This window comes from Seriola aureovittata, chromosome 6, assembly GCF_021018895.1.
Source record: "Seriola aureovittata isolate HTS-2021-v1 ecotype China chromosome 6, ASM2101889v1, whole genome shotgun sequence".
Classification (NCBI taxonomy): Eukaryota; Metazoa; Chordata; class Actinopteri; order Carangiformes; family Carangidae; genus Seriola; species Seriola aureovittata.
This window is the reverse complement of record NC_079369.1, coordinates 20,764,549-20,782,982: the sequence shown is the minus strand read 5'-3', so window position 1 is coordinate 20,782,982 and position 18,434 is coordinate 20,764,549. Positions and strand designations below refer to the sequence as shown.

The window sequence follows — 18,434 nt, the reverse complement described above, 5'->3', positions numbered from 1 at the left end:
TAGTACTATTGATAGAATCACCAAAAGGCTTGATTTGACAGAATATCTGCGTGGTATTTGTAAATAATAGAATATGACCAGTGTGGTTTCAGATTGCAGTGAAAAGAAACCACAGTCGCTATGAGGCAGACCAGCTTGCTATAAATACAACACCTTGTTGTCAGTTTGATAGTAACACTCTGTGTCCTACATCGGCTGAGAGGAGTGTTGATATGCACGGCTGAGAGCTCTACCCAAACTACTACAAGGCTGTGTACAAAAGACACCACATAAAACCTGTCAAACCATTCTGGCAATGTTTGGCTTGCTCCTGTAGGTCCTCTTATTCAAGGGAGAGATTTTATTCTACTGAGTTGTACATGTCCACATTAATCATGGCAGACATAAGAGACGACATGTTGTAATTAAGTGGCATAGAGATTATGAGCTGTAAAAGGATCATTTCAGTGAATATGGAGTGGGATGGATTCAGCTCATTGAGTCTTTTACAAATAGGTTAGCAGGTATGTGGCAGACTGATGAAAGGTTGTGTGTACAGTATAAACCGTGGGGTCTTAAGTGAACCACAGGCCTACCTTGTTCTTGCTGTTTGCTGGCAGCAGCAGCTTTCTGGGCTGGTGAGTAGAAGGCAGAGAGGACACTGAGGGAGCTGACCAGTTGACTCTGAATAGAGCTCATTTTGGAAGGACCAGGTTTCCCTGCTGGTTTCCCTGTTGTTGCTACAGGGACTGCTTTCCCTGCAGGCTTGGCTGTTGCTCCTTTTCCTGCCTCTGCTCTTTTGCCTGCTGTCTGTTTCTGTGTGTTGGGGCTCTCCTGTTGGCTAGCCATCTGTTGAGTGCCAGAGCTGCTCCCCAGCTGTGCCCACTGCTCCCCCAGAAGCCCTGTTAACCGGGTTACGACTTGGCCCAAAGCTGCGGGCGAGGTTGGTGACTCACTCGAGCCTCTGCGAGGAGGCTGGGCCTCACCAGTGTCGCGACCGGAGGCCTGGACTTCCCTTGAACCACGACGCTGGGCTGTTTCACTGGAGCCTCTGCGCAGGGATGGTGTTTCGCTGGCATCTTTGTGAGGGGGTTGAGTCTCACTGGAACTTCTGCGGGAGCCCTGAGACTGAAGCTGCACATCACTTGACCCCTGACGAGTTGGCCGGGTTTGGGCTTCTCCTCCACGACTTGGAGGTTGTGATACAGTGGAGCCCCTCTGTGGTGCTTTAAGCTCTTTTGAGTTCCGTCGAGTTGCAGAACTTTGAGAGTGAGGCTGGGCTTGAATTGATTTGGGACGGGTTTGGGCTGCACTGGACCCTGGAGATGGGCTCTGAGTCTCAGCCTGAGGTTGTGATTTTTCCTTACTAACATCACCTGTAGGCTTCTTTGCTTGGCTCTTATCCTCAGATGGGGCTTCATGTTTTACCTGTTGCTCTGAGAGTTGTGTTGGGGATTGAGCCTCAAGCTGAGGTGCGTCCTGTACTTGTGCTTTGGGCAGGGGCTTTGTCAGGGGTTGCTGGGCTTCGGTTTCACCGGATCCCCTACGAGCACGCACAGATGCAGCCTGGAGTTGAGGAGGTGACGTCTGTCCCTCTGCTGAGGACTTGCGGCCTCTCTGAGGTCTTACAGGAACTACTGTCTTCACAGCTGCATCCTCTGCTGCGACTACAACCCTGTCAGTGACCACAGTGTCTTTGATTGTTGCACACACAATCTCACCCTCTGGTGTTTGTTTCTTTTCTACATTCTCCAGGATGATCTGCTTTGTTTCAATAATTTCTGTCTTTGGATGTATAATTTCTTTTAACTCTGAGTCAGTCTGTGCAATACTTGCTTCAATCTTAGATTCTTTAATTTCTCCTGTTGCAGCAAGTGGACTGGTTTTCCCTTCATTCTGACTTACTATGTCTGAAACTGCAGTTTGTTCAAGTAGACTTTGTAGAACTGCAGCTGAACTCTCTGTGACAACTTTCATGACTAGACTTTCACTAACTCTTTGAATCCTTTCATTTGCTTCCTTGTCGTCCACTCTTTCACTGACCACACTGTCAACATCTTCTCCTCTTTCGCTGCTTGCACTTTCTCTTACTTGACTCTCTGCCTCTGCGTCTCTGGCTGGATTGTTGTCCTGACGTCTCTCTGTCTCCGTCTCTGTCTGTTGGTCAGTCCTCTGGGCTGCCTCTGTCTCTGTCACCCTGTCCACAGTGTCCACCCTCTCTGTCTCTGTCCCTCGGTCTACACTGCTGGCTCTTGGTCTCTGTGGATGGTCTGTCACTGTCTCACCCTCTGTCTCTGTGACTTGGTTCACCCTTTCGGCCACTGGCGTCTCAGTCATTCGATCCTGAGTGGCAATCCTCTCAGTTACTGTGCCCCGCTCCATGCTGTTGGCTCTGGGTCTTTGTGGGCTCACTGCGGTTACCTCTGCCTCTCTGTCTGTTGCCTGGTCATGTGTGTCGACTTCGGGTTCTGTTATCTGATCTATACTTACAGTCCTTGCTGTAGGTACACAAACTTCAACACAGATTCTCTCTGTATCTGTACCCTGATCTACTGTACCCGGTGATTCTGTCTCTGTCTCTTGGTTGGCAAAATCTATTCTCTCTGTCTCTGTTCCTGTATCAATGCTCTCTCTTCTTGGTCTGCTGTGTGCCTCTGTAGTACAAATCTCCACTCTCACTCCCTCGCTCAGTTGTAGTATTCTCTCCTCTTTTACTTTGTTCTCTTCTATTTGTTCTTTCAAAAGACTATTGGTTCTCTCCAGCTCTCCGCTAGCCTGAGTAAGTTTAGTCTCCAGTGTCATTAGCTTCTCCTGCAGCATCTGCAGACTGTCTGGGTCTTCAAGACCCTTTCTTGCTTTTTCCACATTACCATTTTGAATATTGCTACTCCCTGCATCTTTTATAGCCATCCTAAGTGATGTTAATTCTTGCCCTGCTATGTCCCGCGATAGCTTTTGCGCTGCATGCTCCAGTGGACTCTCGATTTGTTTGTCGGATTTTTCAGATGGCCATGTTTGTCTCTCTGATTCTTGTGCTGACAACCCACCCATTTTACCATGTGGCAAGGAACTCTCTCTCTCTTTTTGTAACACTCTACTTTTCTCTGTCACACCAGTCGGCTGAGTCATCAGAGCTAAGTTGAGCCCCTCTAAGGGTCTGTGTCCTGGTGGCTGAGTGTGTGTCCCAGCATCAGAACTTGGGGCTATTGTTGAGGGTGATGTGGAAATCTGTGTTTGGGTCCGAGCTTTGAGCTGTAGCAGTAGCTGCTCCCTCTCCTCCCTGAGCGAGCAGATCTGAGCCTTCAGTTCGGGGATGGTTTTGACCTGCTCCTCCAGCTCTCTGACCCGCTTCAGTGCCACTGTGATCTGCTGGTGAAGCCCTGTTCGCTCCTGGGGAACACATCGTCTTTCTGTTATGTCCGGCGAAGCACGGAACATGTTCTCTGTTGAGCCATTTTCTGGTGTTCCCACAATACGGTCTGGACTGCTTGAGTCAGAGCCTTTGCGTTGCTGTAGGGTGATCGGCATGCTCGATGCTCGAAGCAGGTTCGGACGACTTTGAATTCCCACGGCTTTTTCTTCAACACCTCGAGCCCCTGCACCCATTTCATCTCTGGGCTTAGCTGAAACATAACCACTTCCCTGACTGGTTGTCCCCCTGCTGCTCTGGCCGGAAGTTCCCCCTTCACTTGCCCTGAAGTCAAAGATTTGTTGGACCTCTGTCACCCGTGATTTAGGCTTGGGTCCCAAGGTGGACGTCCCGGACCATGTGCTATCATTTTCCTTAGACGCAGGCCTAGCTCCATTCCCAGGGAGGCTGAAATTTCTGGGTAGTGTGCTGAACTTGGGAGGGCCCTTGACCCTGCGCTGGATGTGGACCCTTTTGATGGTGTTGCCTTTTTCAATATCGTCCACATACTTGAGGAAATCCAGGTCCAAGTGGAAGCCATAGGGAGTCTCCACTGAGTAGGGCAGCTGCTTCCTCTGAACACCGCCCTCACTGGCCTTGGTCTGAAAGCCGTTGGCTGTAAGGCATTGACATAAAAATCGTTAGTTCAATCAATCAATCACTGCTCCTTCTCCTACTATACCAAATAACAACAGCAATAATATTAATAGCTGAAATTATACAGCTAAAATTGATTCATATATGCAATTACTTGACAAATGAACATGAACCAAATAGCACATTATCACCCAGCATTATTATTCCTTTTCATCCACTTGTACTGACAGGCTGTACTGTGCTGCACACATGGTGCTTCATTATGTAAAACCATATCACTTACTGGGAAGTAATTATCATGCAGTGATTGCGCCAAAACAAACTAATCAGCATGCAGAATGCTGCTCATGCTGTGTCAACTTATGAATACAGCATGAGACAGGGGGCAGTTATCACCTGAAGGAAATAAACTGTTAGCTGCTTTTAGTCACATACAGAAACAGGAAGTTAAATATCTAACCCTTTATGTCAGATACTGAATGAAAATGATTCCACATGACTCGTTTCTGTTCTTACGGTGGTAGAAAAATCTGAAAAATCTTATATGTGACACAGCAAGTGAAAAGGAAGGAGACTGTTTATGGCACACACCACTTTTCTTGTCCATCATGGGAGGCGGAGATCTCAGTCATCGACTTGTGTTTGCTACAGTTGGAGCTGGCAGCCTGGAGAAAACAGAGATGAGAGAGCTATGTGAGAAAGTGAAATATTGTCCATCATCATCATCTGAACAGAACTGAATTCTTCATTCTGCTGTGTCAAATGTTTACAGGAGAATGAAAGAACTCTTTCTTCAAATGAAGGAAGGAATTGATTTGGTACATCAACTGAAAAAAGAGAAAATGATCACCGACTCAAAAAAAACAAGAGAACAAATATTTACCTCTCTGAGATAAGATATTCAATATATATTTATATTATGTACGGCCGTAACTTCGCCTTACCTAGGCTGCCAGGAAAGAAAATATAATCTGAGAAATTTACAGAAGTTTTTAGGTAAACAGTTTCAACAGGACTTTAGATAGTTAAAGCTCTAATGTGCATGCCGTAAATGTTAATGGCACAGTGAACAGCACATTTATGACAAACAGTTGCCCTAGAATTGGTCAGTATACAGCACAGCAGCAGTGGCGAGGTGAGCTTTTTGAATTGTTTGGCTCATACCTGAAATGTAATTAACGTAGTAAATATGCAGTTAATTATTTTGCAGTCTCAGCTTCTGAAGATAAAATGGTTTTATGACATTATAGCAGTAACAAAAAATATTAATAGAACAATGAGGAGGAGGGTAGTGCCAGTATGTCCATTAACTTAATTTTATTTGTCTTGCTAAGCCAGACCTTTAGAAGCCATTTAAAGTCAACACAACCCTGGACGGACCCATAGAAGGGAACACACGCCATTTGGTGCCACTTTGAATCATTTGTTCCAGATGAAGAAGCCAAGAAACCAAAGCTGTTTGCCCTTTTTTTTTTTTTTTTACAATGAGCTTACTGCAGAGTAGAGGTAAGTGAGATGGAAAACAATTCAGCATGGGGAGTCAAAACTTTTAAGGGCTTATGTAAAGCTTCCTAATAAAATATCCCAAACTAATAATAAAATCCAGGCAATTCGCCCAGCTCTGAGTGAGCTGTACGGTTCAAATCCATATTAAATGAACACTTACGCCCTTACAGCCAAATATCAACTCTAAAGCTATTTAGCAAATAGGCACATATTATTCACGCAATTTCCATGCAAATTTGTGTCACTGGAGAAAATATCTTCTACATAAGTGACACAGCGCGCAAGTGCCTGAAGCTCTGGTTTAATAAGTGCTAGAGTTCAAACTTCAACATGTGAGGCAGTTTCAGAAGGTGTAAATTAGCATTTTCATTATTTTTAGTAGGTGTTTCACCAAAGCTTTTTTCACAGCTTTCATGCATTGTATTTTATTATACCCCTAGGCAACAAGTTACTGCAGATGCTATAACTGATGCTATATTATAATCCAAAGAGTTAAAATAACCAGTGCTTTAATGGTGTTTCCTCTATTTCATTTCCTGTTTTCACACAAATGTTACACTCAAAGAAGATAAAGGCCTTGTAGGAATACAGAAACACTGTTTCTTGTGAAGAAGTTTCCTGCTTGAAATGGCTGCTTTGATATCTGGAGAAAGAATGGGAACACCTCCATGTTACATTTATCTATGATAAATATGTGATACTGAGAAAACTGTAATCTATAAAGATGCTCAGTGCTCACTAACCAGCTGGCATTTTCTCTGTAGCAATTCAAACAATTTTCAACTGACCTTGTACCAAATGATATTTCCAAAAGTCACCTACACTCTAAGAAACATCAATGCAAATGATTTGAACAGCAGAATTGCATTAAGACATCCATTGGAGCATATTTAGATATGTTTATGTGTTTGTACCACAAAGAACTCAGATGACATACAGCAGTTTTGAGCAGTCCTGGCCACAGGGTAAGCTGTGTGCTGAGTGGGGATATATTGCAAGACAAGCAGTACATGAGCTGGCAATGTAATCAATCAAAATGACATCCAGTCCACCCAGGGACCTGAACAGGAACTGTGACAAGCTCTATTTGGCCTCTGTCCCGTCGTCATAGATTGAGCCTTAATAATGAAAAGAATAGGTGACCTGAAGCAGATTTGTTGTCTATGTTACAGATGAACAGATACACACACACACACACACACACGCGCACCACACACACACACACACACACACACACACACACACACACACACACACACACACACACACACACACACACACACACACACACAGAAGCATGCAGATCAACAGACTGACAGCCACTGCACAGGATCTGACACTGTGTGATTGCTACCATGGCAACCATTCCTCAATCCACTACTTCTGCATGTCCCAGGAGTGAGGAGAGCAGGGGCATTCCTAACTCCTCCTGATGCTTAATGCGACTACGATGGGCTCGCTGTCCTTAAGGCTTAATTAGCTGATTTGGGAGCAGAAGAATGCCGCTCGTAATTGCTGAGTGAAGTACAGGCAGACCCCGCTGGCAATTATACACAGTGGGCAGGCAACAAAACCCTCCTTAATTAGATCATTACCGCAAACGGAGAGACAGAGGTATAGAGTGGGACAGAATGGAGGAAGGACAGAGAGAGGGAGGAGGTATAAAAGGATAGGGGATATACTGTAAGAAGGAGACGAGATGGGGTGAAGAGTTTTAGGAGAAAGATGAAGAATAAAAGCTTAAATGTGGCAGATGGATATGGCAGGAAGGGATGAAAAGACAGAAGTGGCAGAAAAAAATGACACTGTAAAAAGACACAGCACCAACCAGTGATTTGACAAAACTACAAGGAATTTGCTTAATGAGAGAGAGTCTACATGACCCTCCCTACAGTGCAGTGGCAGGATTTTTAAAGTCTCTTCTTTTAATTAAAGTCACTCCTAATGCCTGTGTGGCTAATGACAGCTTCACAGCAACAGAAGAATCGTGTTGTATTTGATGGGCTTCAGAAAGGTAATATGGATGATTACCATAAACGGTGAGCCATAATATCAGTATATAAACATCCACTGGAAAGGCTTGAGTTTGTATATGCACGTCGTGTTACTACTACAGCATAATATCCAGGTTAGGTTAGTGATTAAATATTGGAAGCCCCTGGTAAAACTGGTGATGCATGATCCACACTGGATTATAGTCATAATGGCCATGTGCTAAAAGCTCATAAAGGCTATGCTAATCCAAATTGATTGTATTTGCTACACAAGGCTAAAAGGAAGCCACGGGTATGTGTGTCCAGACCAGTGTTTGCGAGCATGTCAGCACCAATTTAATTTCTCTTGGTCTCTGTTTGTTTATGTGCATGTACATTGCTTATAGTATGTATTTTAGTACGTGTCTCTGGTTGAGTCATTATGTTCAATCAGCAAACACAGTATCACACACGCGCATAACCCCTAAAGGACATGCAGCAATCTGTCAACACCAATCCAATAAGTGTGACAGCTGGTTGAGAGGAAAACGACACAGGTAATGTGAAGCCTGCAGAACAGGAGTAATGAGAGTACAGTAAATAAGCTCATACTGACAGTCAGGGGTTTCCATATGTCATCAGCATGGAAACCTCAACCACACTAATATTGCTGTTTATTTGAGAGAAGGGAATCAACATAGTACTTGACAATGTCGTGGTGGGGAAAATCCAGATATTAGCCAGAGCCAAAGATATTAATTTTTTTTTTTTTTAAATACAGCATCTGATAATATTAAATAAGGTTACACTGACTGCCATCCTTTTCAAATTATACATACACACACCCATTCATGGATTCACACATACACACCAGACAAATGTACACATAGACATTAAATTACTGCTGACCCAACCTATCGAGAAGGGGGAACAGCATTAATTGAATGTCATGGGTCATTACATTGGAGTGCCTGTGTACTGGAGATTGAATTAGTCTAATACACTGACACTGAGCAGGCTTAGATAGAAGACAGGCCAACAGGAAATAAGATTGGGGAGTGCGAGCAGGGGACAGGAGGTGGGCGGATTGGAGCGAGACAGTGGGTAAGAGAGTGAAAAGGAGGCAGAGATGGGAGTGGCAGCTGCACACACTCATATCTCCAATATGCAGAGCGGGTTTACTGTTAATGTTTCCCTCTCTTCCAGCTCTCCGTCTGTAATTTTCTGTCTCGGACTCTATCTCATTAAAAAGAAAAAAATGTGTGCATGAATGCATTATGATCTCTCACACACACTGAAGTACTGTGCACCGGCTGCAGCTGCAGCCTCTAAATGCGAGTGTTCATCAGCGATGTGAAAGTAGCAGTGAGGAACTGCAAGCAGCAGCAGAGTAGGGAGAAACAGGCCGACTGGCAACAACAACGCAGGTCCTTATCACAGGCCTGACATGGGACCAGCTATCTCTGTTTACTCTCGTACTACCCTGAGAATATAAGCAGGACTGTCCAGCTTAATATGCCAACTACAAGCCTGCGATAGACACAAACAAATTCAAGAAGGAGCACGTGTGGACGAACACAGGGATACAGATAAATATGCAAAGTACCGAACATTTTGGTTATGTGCCTACTGAAGCACAATTTTGCAGGAGTGCAATTTCAGTACAGATTATTTTGCAACCTAATTTGGGTGTTTAAAGTCCCTTTTTTTGACATGAAAGGCTGAACTCCTAGCAACTGCACAACCACCACCACTCTTGGTCTTGTTTTGCTCTCCTCACCAGAGAAATCAATTGAATCAGTCAAGTTAGCAGGATTTAAAAGCTTTAGCTAAGCAGGTTTACCTCATTCAAGTAAGAAAAGTTATGGCTGTTAGCTAAGCAGGACCATTACTTTGACTGTTCTGTCTGTGAAGAGCTAAACATCACATCGCAGTGCTTCTGGTGCTTCTGGTGAAGTGGATGTTTTAGTTTGTAGTATTTTGGTTTTCGTTGGTGGCCTAGACTGCATGAAAATGGGAGGAAAATATGGATGTATTAGCATGTTTAAATTTGGTGTCATGGATTAGGAGGGACCATAGATGTGTACATCTGCTTAAACGCACACAACATTATTGCTATTTTTATATAGTGCTATTTTCATACCTTTAAAGCAGGACTATGATACTTTGGAAAGAGGAAATTACATTCTTCCGCATACAAATAAAAAGTTGAATTCGTCAGCATGCTATAGCCGCATTTGGTCTGGTAGCTTAAGGTGGATAACGTTAGCAAAGCTCTAATAGATGTTACTCTGTAACTGAAAATCTGATGTTTGTTATTGATTTTTGTACTCATCTGTGTCCCTTCACAGAGACAAGTGTGACTGAGGGACGCAGGTGATGGTGCAATTAGTTCAATCTAGGGAGTTGCAGGTGTGGATGACAATTTTGCATAATGACATACTACGGTACAGAGATGCCCCAGAGCAGTGAAATGAGAAAATTGAGAAAATTCACTGACAAGACAACTGGGAACTGGAAAGTTTCTGATTGCTGAACCAGATCAAATGGAGGATGCCGTTAGCATCCAGTACTAGGAGACGTTTATCTGATATCTCAGAGCTTAGTCTGTGTGTACTCTGCAGGAATGGATCAATCCCCCTGCTCTATAAGGGCTATTTGAGCACAGTCTAGTTCATCCCACTCCAGTCTAAGATTATTTCTGTCTATGTATAGTACATTACAACAACACGGTACTATTACAGTAATCTTTTGGGCCAATTCCTTCCAGTTCTGTTGGGTCCATTCTAGCTCCACATCCAGATCTAATCCAGTATGATCTGGTCTGGTCCAGTATGACAGTGTCTGTATTCAGCGGGGGCCAAATTGTTCCCTTTGTGCTAAACAACATATGGCTCTCAACCCCAGAGAGAAAAGAGAAGAGGGAACTCCTGTCTAGGGGCTTCATTAAACAGTGGCAAAATTATTCCACAGGGCTGCAGTTAGAATGCTACTGTTTTATTATAGGTCAGTTCAGACTGCTTTTTCCGTGAGGAGCTGCAAATTAAGATTGTGGGCTGTACTGGACAGAGAAGCCATTTTTGAGTACAACATGCAATTTAATGAAATTATAATGAGCAGATGTTGTTCTCAAAGCACAATAGTAGAAGATATCAGGAAAAATAAGCTACAAAGCTTGTTATCAGGTATTTGCAGAACCCAAAAGAGACAAAAAAAATGAGTCTGTGTCTGAAAAAATCTTGTTATCACTGTTTGATTTTTTAGCGTACATTAAACATTATGTTCTGTTTCTGAGCGCTGAATGGAAATTATTTTCTTGCTAAGCTCAGGACAAACAATAGAAACTCATGCTTATACAAAAAAACCCAAAGAAAAACAAAGAAACCAAAAGGCACAAACTTATGGCTTTTAAGTCTGTCTTTCTATTGTTCATTTGCAGTTGCCAGTTTCCTTTGCCTCTGTAGCAATAAGCCCAAGAATTCAGCTTGTACTCAGAAAGACGACAGAGAAAGTACAGGATGCATGTGGAGGGTGACCTCCAATGTATTTTTCTGAGCAACATGGAAAAGATGCTGCTGCCAGATTACTGTTGTGTTGGTTTTCACCATGTAACGGGTAGGCTGAAAAATAGTACGTGATTGCCGTGATTGCGAGTTGTTGACTACCAGTGGGTTTCTTTTTTTTTCCCCTTTTGGTTGAATGAATGAGCTTTGGCTAAGTGAATAGACTGTTTTAATACACGGTTACATCTATTTTCTGTCACCTCCGACCCTTCCTGTGATCATTAATTCTGTATTTCAATTTACACGGCAGGTGTCTCCATTTACACACCGTCACCTTCTCTTGTTGGGCGACTGCTCGACAATAAAACTGGGATTTAACTGTGGGTTATAACGGTAGCTGCCATCCAAGGTGGTAATTAAGACTCTCAATCAAAACAGCATTTCATACTCAGTCATAAGACACCTGTGCTACGTGACTGGCTATTTTTAAGTACAAAAACAGTGTGAGGTGGCAGAAACATTATTTTTATGTAGAAGAAATTGACTGTGACTATGGGTTGACATGACAACCCTACACTGCACAACACAGTGCCCCCCCCCCCCCCCCCCCCCCCCCCCCCCCCCAAAAAAAAAAAAAGTCCCCATCTACTACATTGTGACCTATTTCAAATTTGTTCATTGTAGAGAATATCTCAATGTTATCTGCCACAGTTGTGGACATGACCTTAGCATTACCACCCTTGTCCTGCTTCGACCTGCTCTGTGAAAGGACAGATAGCTCTCGTCCATGCCCTCCCTGCAACTGTTTTCTTATCAGTATCTCACTAGATCTCTTTAACCCTACACACAAAGAATGAAAGCATCTTCCTTTTTTCAGATGGCTCTCCTCACCCCTTTACTGGTATTTCAGCATGAGGAGCAGCTGCCTGCTTTCACTAGCAATAAAGGAAGTGACACACCATCTATTATTCATTGGAGCACACAGTCAACCCCTTCTAGCTGCAGCTACGTTAGCATTACGGCTACTTCCCCTCATGGAAGTTAATGAGGATGGTAAAGCAATAACTGCTACCGCTAATTAGCATGTGGGATATCTGACTATTCCTGTCCACAGTCGGAGCTGTTAAAGGAGGCTGAAAAGAGAGAAAAGAGAGAGAGAGAGCAAGAGGGAAAAAAGGGAATAAATCTTTTAAATAAGTGAGAGAAGAGGGAGGAAGGTTGGTAAAAAGATTTTTAAAAAGACGAGAAGGGCAGAGGAGGGAGAAGGTGTGCTGTACGTTGCCATAGAAGACTAGATCACTTACAATGCTGACATGTCACATTACATCCACGTTCACTCGCTGTGACAGGTAAAAACAACTCGCACACACACGCAAACACCAAACATATATAAAATATTCAAACGTACAGTGTAAGCAAGTCTGAGACGATGTGTTAACACACTCTCACAGAAACACAGGTTATAAATAAATCTGGGTCCCCTTGCTCATTAATTACCACTTTTTACTTACACAGCCAAAATAGAAGACACACGCACACACACACACACACACACACACACACACAGACACTTGCATGCAATCAGGAGAGTCTAACACAGTCGGGTGAACATGAAATAAGACATTTGTGCATGCAAACACATAATTTATTCGCCCACATAGTCACACACCTCCTGCCTGACACCGACAGAGTGTAAAGCCACGCAGACGGTGGTGGTGCAGTACAGTCTGCAGAGCAGGCAGGACAGATCTGGGAAGAAAAATCAACACTTGTAAATTAACACTCTATTGATCTTGGCATGATGACAGCCCTCCAGCTCGGCAAACACACATACACGTCGGAGAACACACACTGGACATGTGGCAAATACATTCAAATACCGCCTAGGAAAAAAAAGGAGTTGGCTGATTGTTACACTGAGTAACTTAATGCTCATTTCTCTGTATTTCATGCATGTGTGTTTGTGTGAACAGCTGAGTGCATGCATATGTGTTGCTTGATTATAGACCTGCCCACTTATTCCTTCCACATTGTGTCAGCTGCCAAAGCGGTGTGAGCCATGCTAACATTCTGCGAACATACATACAAACACATCCACACTCCCTCTTTCACACTCCTTCTTACACATCCCACGCAAACACATGTGACCTATGTTCTACCCTGCAAAAATAGACCGGGAAAGAGGGAGTGAGAAAAGAGAGAGAGGTTGAGGGGTAGCAGATCAAAGGAGAGAGAGGATGAGCAATGTGAAGTAAACAAAATTGAATTATGGCAGATGAAAACAGGGCAATCCAGAGATCAAACTGTTCATGAGAGAGGAAAATTGTTTAAGAAAAAATATAGAAAGAGCACAAGCAAACGACACCAAAAAAAATGGGTGGATGAGTCAGAAAAAATTTGTAAATTCTCATGGGGGGGGGTTTTTGCCTCTCACCTGCCATGCAGCTCCTGTCACCTCCTGTCTTTCCTGTTTCTGTGAGTGCAACTGACCCTGTCTCTCTTTTAACCTCAGCAGAGAAAGAAAGAAAGAAAAAAAACAGAAAAAAAGGAGGGAGGATGGGTGGGAAAGGGGTGGAGGTGTTGGCAGACAGCGGCACTGAGGAGGGGTGGAGAAGAGAAGAGAAGAGAAGAGAAGAGAAGAGGCTGTCTAGCTGGTCAGACTATCGGCTCTTTTAGTATGATAGATTCAGCAGCCTGCTCACTGCAACCAACTGGCCCAGAAAAAAATAACACCCGAAAAGATAAATGGGCTCAACAGAGAACACACACACAAACACAACCATAAACAGACACGCACAAACACGGTAATCAACCACCACTGCCTCTCTGTATGCACAGATAGTGCAGCAACTTCAGGTGTGTGTAAATGTGAAGTGTGTGTGTGTGTGTGCGTGCGTGCGTGTGTGTGTGTGTGTGTGTGTGTGTGTAAAGTTCAGGATTTCCTAAAGTGCAAATGAGCACAAGGGAGACATGAAGCAGAGTAGTGCTAAGTGTGCTTGTGTGTATGGGTCTGTGTTCGTTCATGCATCTACTGGTGAGTGCACCCATGTGTGCTTCCAGGGTATGTGTGCATGTGTTAGTGTCTGTGTGTTCACCTGCGGACACACGGCCTGCCCTACAGTGAACTCCCACCATGCACCACTCTAATTATTACTGGAGGACTTTAAGTCAACCCCTGCTGTGCTGCCACAGGGACGCATGAGGCCTGCACTGGCCAGGTTCCACATTGGATCAACAGCACCTTTCAGAGGCACCAGACTATCCACGCTGAGGTATCATCTCTGTGAAATTTAAAGAGTAAACTCCCTAGTTAGCCCTGTCCAGCTCAATATCAGAAAGCAGTCTAATGAGTAAACCCTTGCTAGCCCTGTTGGCTCTGAAGTGTAAATGAGGTAAATAATTAACTGCCTTTAAATAGGCTAACAGCCCACTCTAATGGCTCCTATCTCTTATCTCACTCATGCACCAATCCCTCAGACCACCAGAGCTAATTCTCCTCTTAGTGAGTGTGTCGCGGAGCACATTTTAAAGGCAAACATCTACCCTAAAACAGCCTCAGCCGCAAGCATGCGGCATCTGTAAAATATAGCCTGCACACTTTGGCTTGACTTACCATGTGAGTGCACAGATATATGGAGCACATGAAATATTTATACGGATATATTGCATAGCTGTATCCTCTAAATCAAACCAATCTGTGTAGATACTCTCTGAGGCCAAAGGCTTCATTTTAATTGAGACTGGAGGGAGAACAGTAAGGTTTTGGGTTCACGACACCGACAACAACCGACACTCACTTTTGACTTTTGACTGCTAATTTGCACTTTAACTGTGTCATAAATCATTTTGCTCACTTTGATGACGCCGTTTGTAATGACTAAGTATGTTTAAGGGAAGCAGAACATGTGAGGGTGTTTGGAAGAGTCATGTTGTGATGCTGATGAGCTGACATCTACAATCTAGATATGGAGCACCATACAGCTCACACTACGGCAACCTTGCTTATGTGTATACATTGAACAGTGAAATCTATTACACACTAAATATGATAAATTAAATAGGTTAAACAGGTTAAATATTGTTTTAGTTTATTGTTTTAAAGTGCTTGTTTTAGCACTAACTATACCTTTCAGTATTCCGAACATTCTTGCTTTGGTCCAACAATGTCAAAAGTAACATTCCTTTATTAAGAGTGTTGCACAATGAATCTTTGTAAGAAACACACTCAGACAATGTTCACAGCTTCAGTGGCTAAATCCTCCCCTCTCCCTATATGTCTTACATGCTGCTTAAAATCAGCTCACATCCTTTCATCTAAAGCAGCGGACTGAAAGAGGGTGTGATGCGGCCTAGAGGGTTAAGCTTCCCTCTTGCCGATCACATGAACCATCTCCTGTCAGGAGGGATCAGATCTTACCTCAGACCCCCAGGACTTCTGGAGTCTCATTCCTCTCTTGTATTTCTCTGTGTCAAAGTTACACATTGTCTGTCCACCTTGCTTGTCCTTATGTTCAAAGGATTGAAGATGCAATGTCAAAATGATGTGCACTGAGACAAACAGCAGTTGGGAGTGAGTTGCTGAGTTCAAGTATCTCCTCATCTTGTTCAATTATGACAGGACAGGTGGATCGGTGCAGCAGCCCACAGTGATACAGGGCAGTAAACTGACCCTCTCCATAGTGGTTTTAGGATCAGAGGCCCTGAGAGCCTAATAGTTGTGAAAAGTTCAAAACCAAACTAGTTTGTATGTTGTGGTTTCTGACCACATCTGAAGGCAAACATGTTTACAGCTGTTCAGCAGCTGAATGGCCACTATTTAATGAGGGATGAAAAGTCTGTGTTCATAGAGAGGAGCAAGATCTGTTTAAATAATATATATGTATAAATATGGACGTAGCCTCCGTGACATCACCCATAGGTTCCTGAGGAGTTTTAGCAGTCCCTGACGCTGCCTCACTCCTGGCTAATCCAAAAATGGGCAAAGAGGAGACTTCGGTGCATTTGGCCGGTTTGTGACAGGCATACGCCGGCCCACCTGTCACTCAAAGTGGCACACCCTCAATTATGCATAGCTTGAAACATTAACAAAAATTTAAATGTGTGAGATATATAAAAATTCACCCCCAGTACATTTGCTACAAAGGGGGGAATTAGACGCAGAGACAAAACCGTTTTTGTACCAGGCTGTAAACATGTTTATTTCTGCTATTAAATTGGGCACATGGGAGTATGGGGATTGACTCACTTTTGGAGATAGTCTCAAGTGGTCATTCGAGGAACTACAGTTTTTGGCACTTCAGTGTTTGGCTTTTATTTGTTTGCCGCTTGGTTTAAATGTAGGAATAATAGCTCACACTTGTGTTGAAGGCATCCGTAGTGTCGTGCTTATTTGTACACACAAAAAGTAGCAGAAATAATTAATGAAAAACTGAACTTATCTCAGCACTGTGTGAAGTGGCCGTGATTGGTGGTTGTCAGATGCAGGCCCCAAAATTTAACATTAGAGAGGTGTGGGTGGATGGGGTTTTAAAAACTGTTTAAACATCTGACAAGCACCTTAGTTGAAACATGGGCTGCTTACGAATGATCAAAGACCCCTGGGAAAAAGGGACTTTGCCTGGAGACTGGGACCCCCCCTCTGAAGCAAGGCCTTGCAGGTGAACGCCCAGTGTCCAGGTTTTACTAATGAGACCCAGTCGACTCAGCCCAAAGAAACCACATGCTACCATCACCTTGTGGGCTTTCAACATGTTGAGCTAGGTGTAATGGTGAAGGTGGGGACCTTGGCAACCCAACCCCTCCCTTCAGAAACTTTTACTCTGAAACAGAACTTTAACTTAGCAGTCCAACATTCCTGTGTGGGATGTATTTGACACAGCGTATTGTTGTTTATCAGCAGTCTCCCTGCTCCAGCGTGGGCAATAACACACAGTTAAAATGTTAAGATAACAAGGGGCAGCATTATGCAAAGTCTTGCACCTCAGGATTCTGCAGAAGTCTGTGTTTGCATCTATCTGGCTGTGTGAAAGTGTGAAAACCTAAAAACGATTTAACTGTTGCGTTCCACAGCTCATAAACATATACTTCAGTGTGGCAGCTTGGAGTCATATGCAGAGTGTTTTCACAACTGTGGGAGTTACAAAGAAACACTCAGCAATAGAAAGTATTTGTAATATGCAGGATTTAATTAGAACTAATGGTTAGTGGTCACCGCAGGGCACTGCAGTCATCACTCAACATCAGCCTAACTTATTTTCCTACCGCTAATTTTTCAACCCTACCTCAAATCAGGTTACACTGTCAAATATTTTGACTTTGCATGCATATTTTCAAATGATCTCAGTTCTGGGAAAAGCAATTAATCTAATATTTTATTATACTGTGAGGAATTTACTCCCGCTAATCATTTTAAATGGCTGCTATGGCTCACAACATAATTTTGTGTGCAGTTGTTGCAGTTTTAGAACTCCTCTCATCTTGAGATGTATGCCAAGTTTGGCAGCACACAATTATCTGTGACTGTAGTCGACAGTATGTGTGTGTACGCGTGTGTGCGTGCGTGTGTTTGAGTGGGTGCAAGTGCGAAAAGCCAATAACTGTTCTTAATGGCAAAGCTCACAGTTCTGAAACTGCATCACATCCAACAGCTTGAAGCCTTCTGGAAATGAAAGTTTTCTTCTCACAATGAACTAAATAAACAAGCACAAAAAATGGCAGAAAATGTAAGTAACTCACTCATTATCAATTTTAGGATGTATACTTTTTGTTGTGTCTGTGTAATGACACTGGGGCCTTGGGATTTGCTTCCATTTTTATATACTCAAGTTAAGCTCCCATCTGCCAAATGTTACTGTGGTTGTGTTTTGAATTGCCAACTGAGGAAAAATGTACAGTATGATAAAAAAAGAAAAACATCAAGAATTACTCAAATTCGGACACATTTCTGTTGGAAACCGTCTTCATCCAGTAATGTGTAATATGTGATCATTCACAAAGGAGAACATGTTTTTCTTGGGCATACATAATATTTCATTTTAATCCTATTTGGCAGTACATCAGTGTTTAGGCTAGACATTCTTTTCATAGTTTTACAATGTGCCTCATTTATCAGTAATATATATACTGTATATATTTTGTATTCAGCAAATACATCACCGCATTTTTCAAACAGATTTTAATTTATTATGCTATAATTTTTCAATGTTTTGAGCATATGCTGTGTGCATATATTATTGAAGCCATACATCATTACTTGGATACACACTCACACACACACACAAACACACACACACACATACACACACACAGTATCAACTGTCTGTTCCTGGAAGTAGAAATATTGTAGTTCCAGACCATATATAGTCTAGACTAACCTTGCATCACTGACTGATGACATCATTGGCCATCACCTCCTGAATGTGTTTTCTTTTTTTCTTTTTTTTCATTGTTCTGTTTTCTCATTCCTTC

At 43.0% G+C, this 18,434-nt stretch overlaps 1 protein-coding gene across 2 annotated transcripts in view; it reads right to left on the bottom strand.

The window, feature by feature from the left end:
• kank4 (KN motif and ankyrin repeat domains 4) overlaps positions 1-18,434 on the bottom strand; it is a 76,191-nt gene that overhangs the window by 18,101 nt on the left and 39,656 nt on the right. For both annotated transcript variants that reach the window (XM_056378285.1, XM_056378284.1), the window contains exons 2-3: positions 4,577-4,650; positions 576-4,004 (exon numbers count right to left, since the gene is read on the bottom strand). In XM_056378285.1, coding sequence (XP_056234260.1) covers positions 576-4,004; positions 4,577-4,595 — 3,448 coding nt within the window. In that variant the 5' untranslated portion in view covers positions 4,596-4,650. The remainder of the gene's footprint in view (positions 1-575; positions 4,005-4,576; positions 4,651-18,434) is intronic.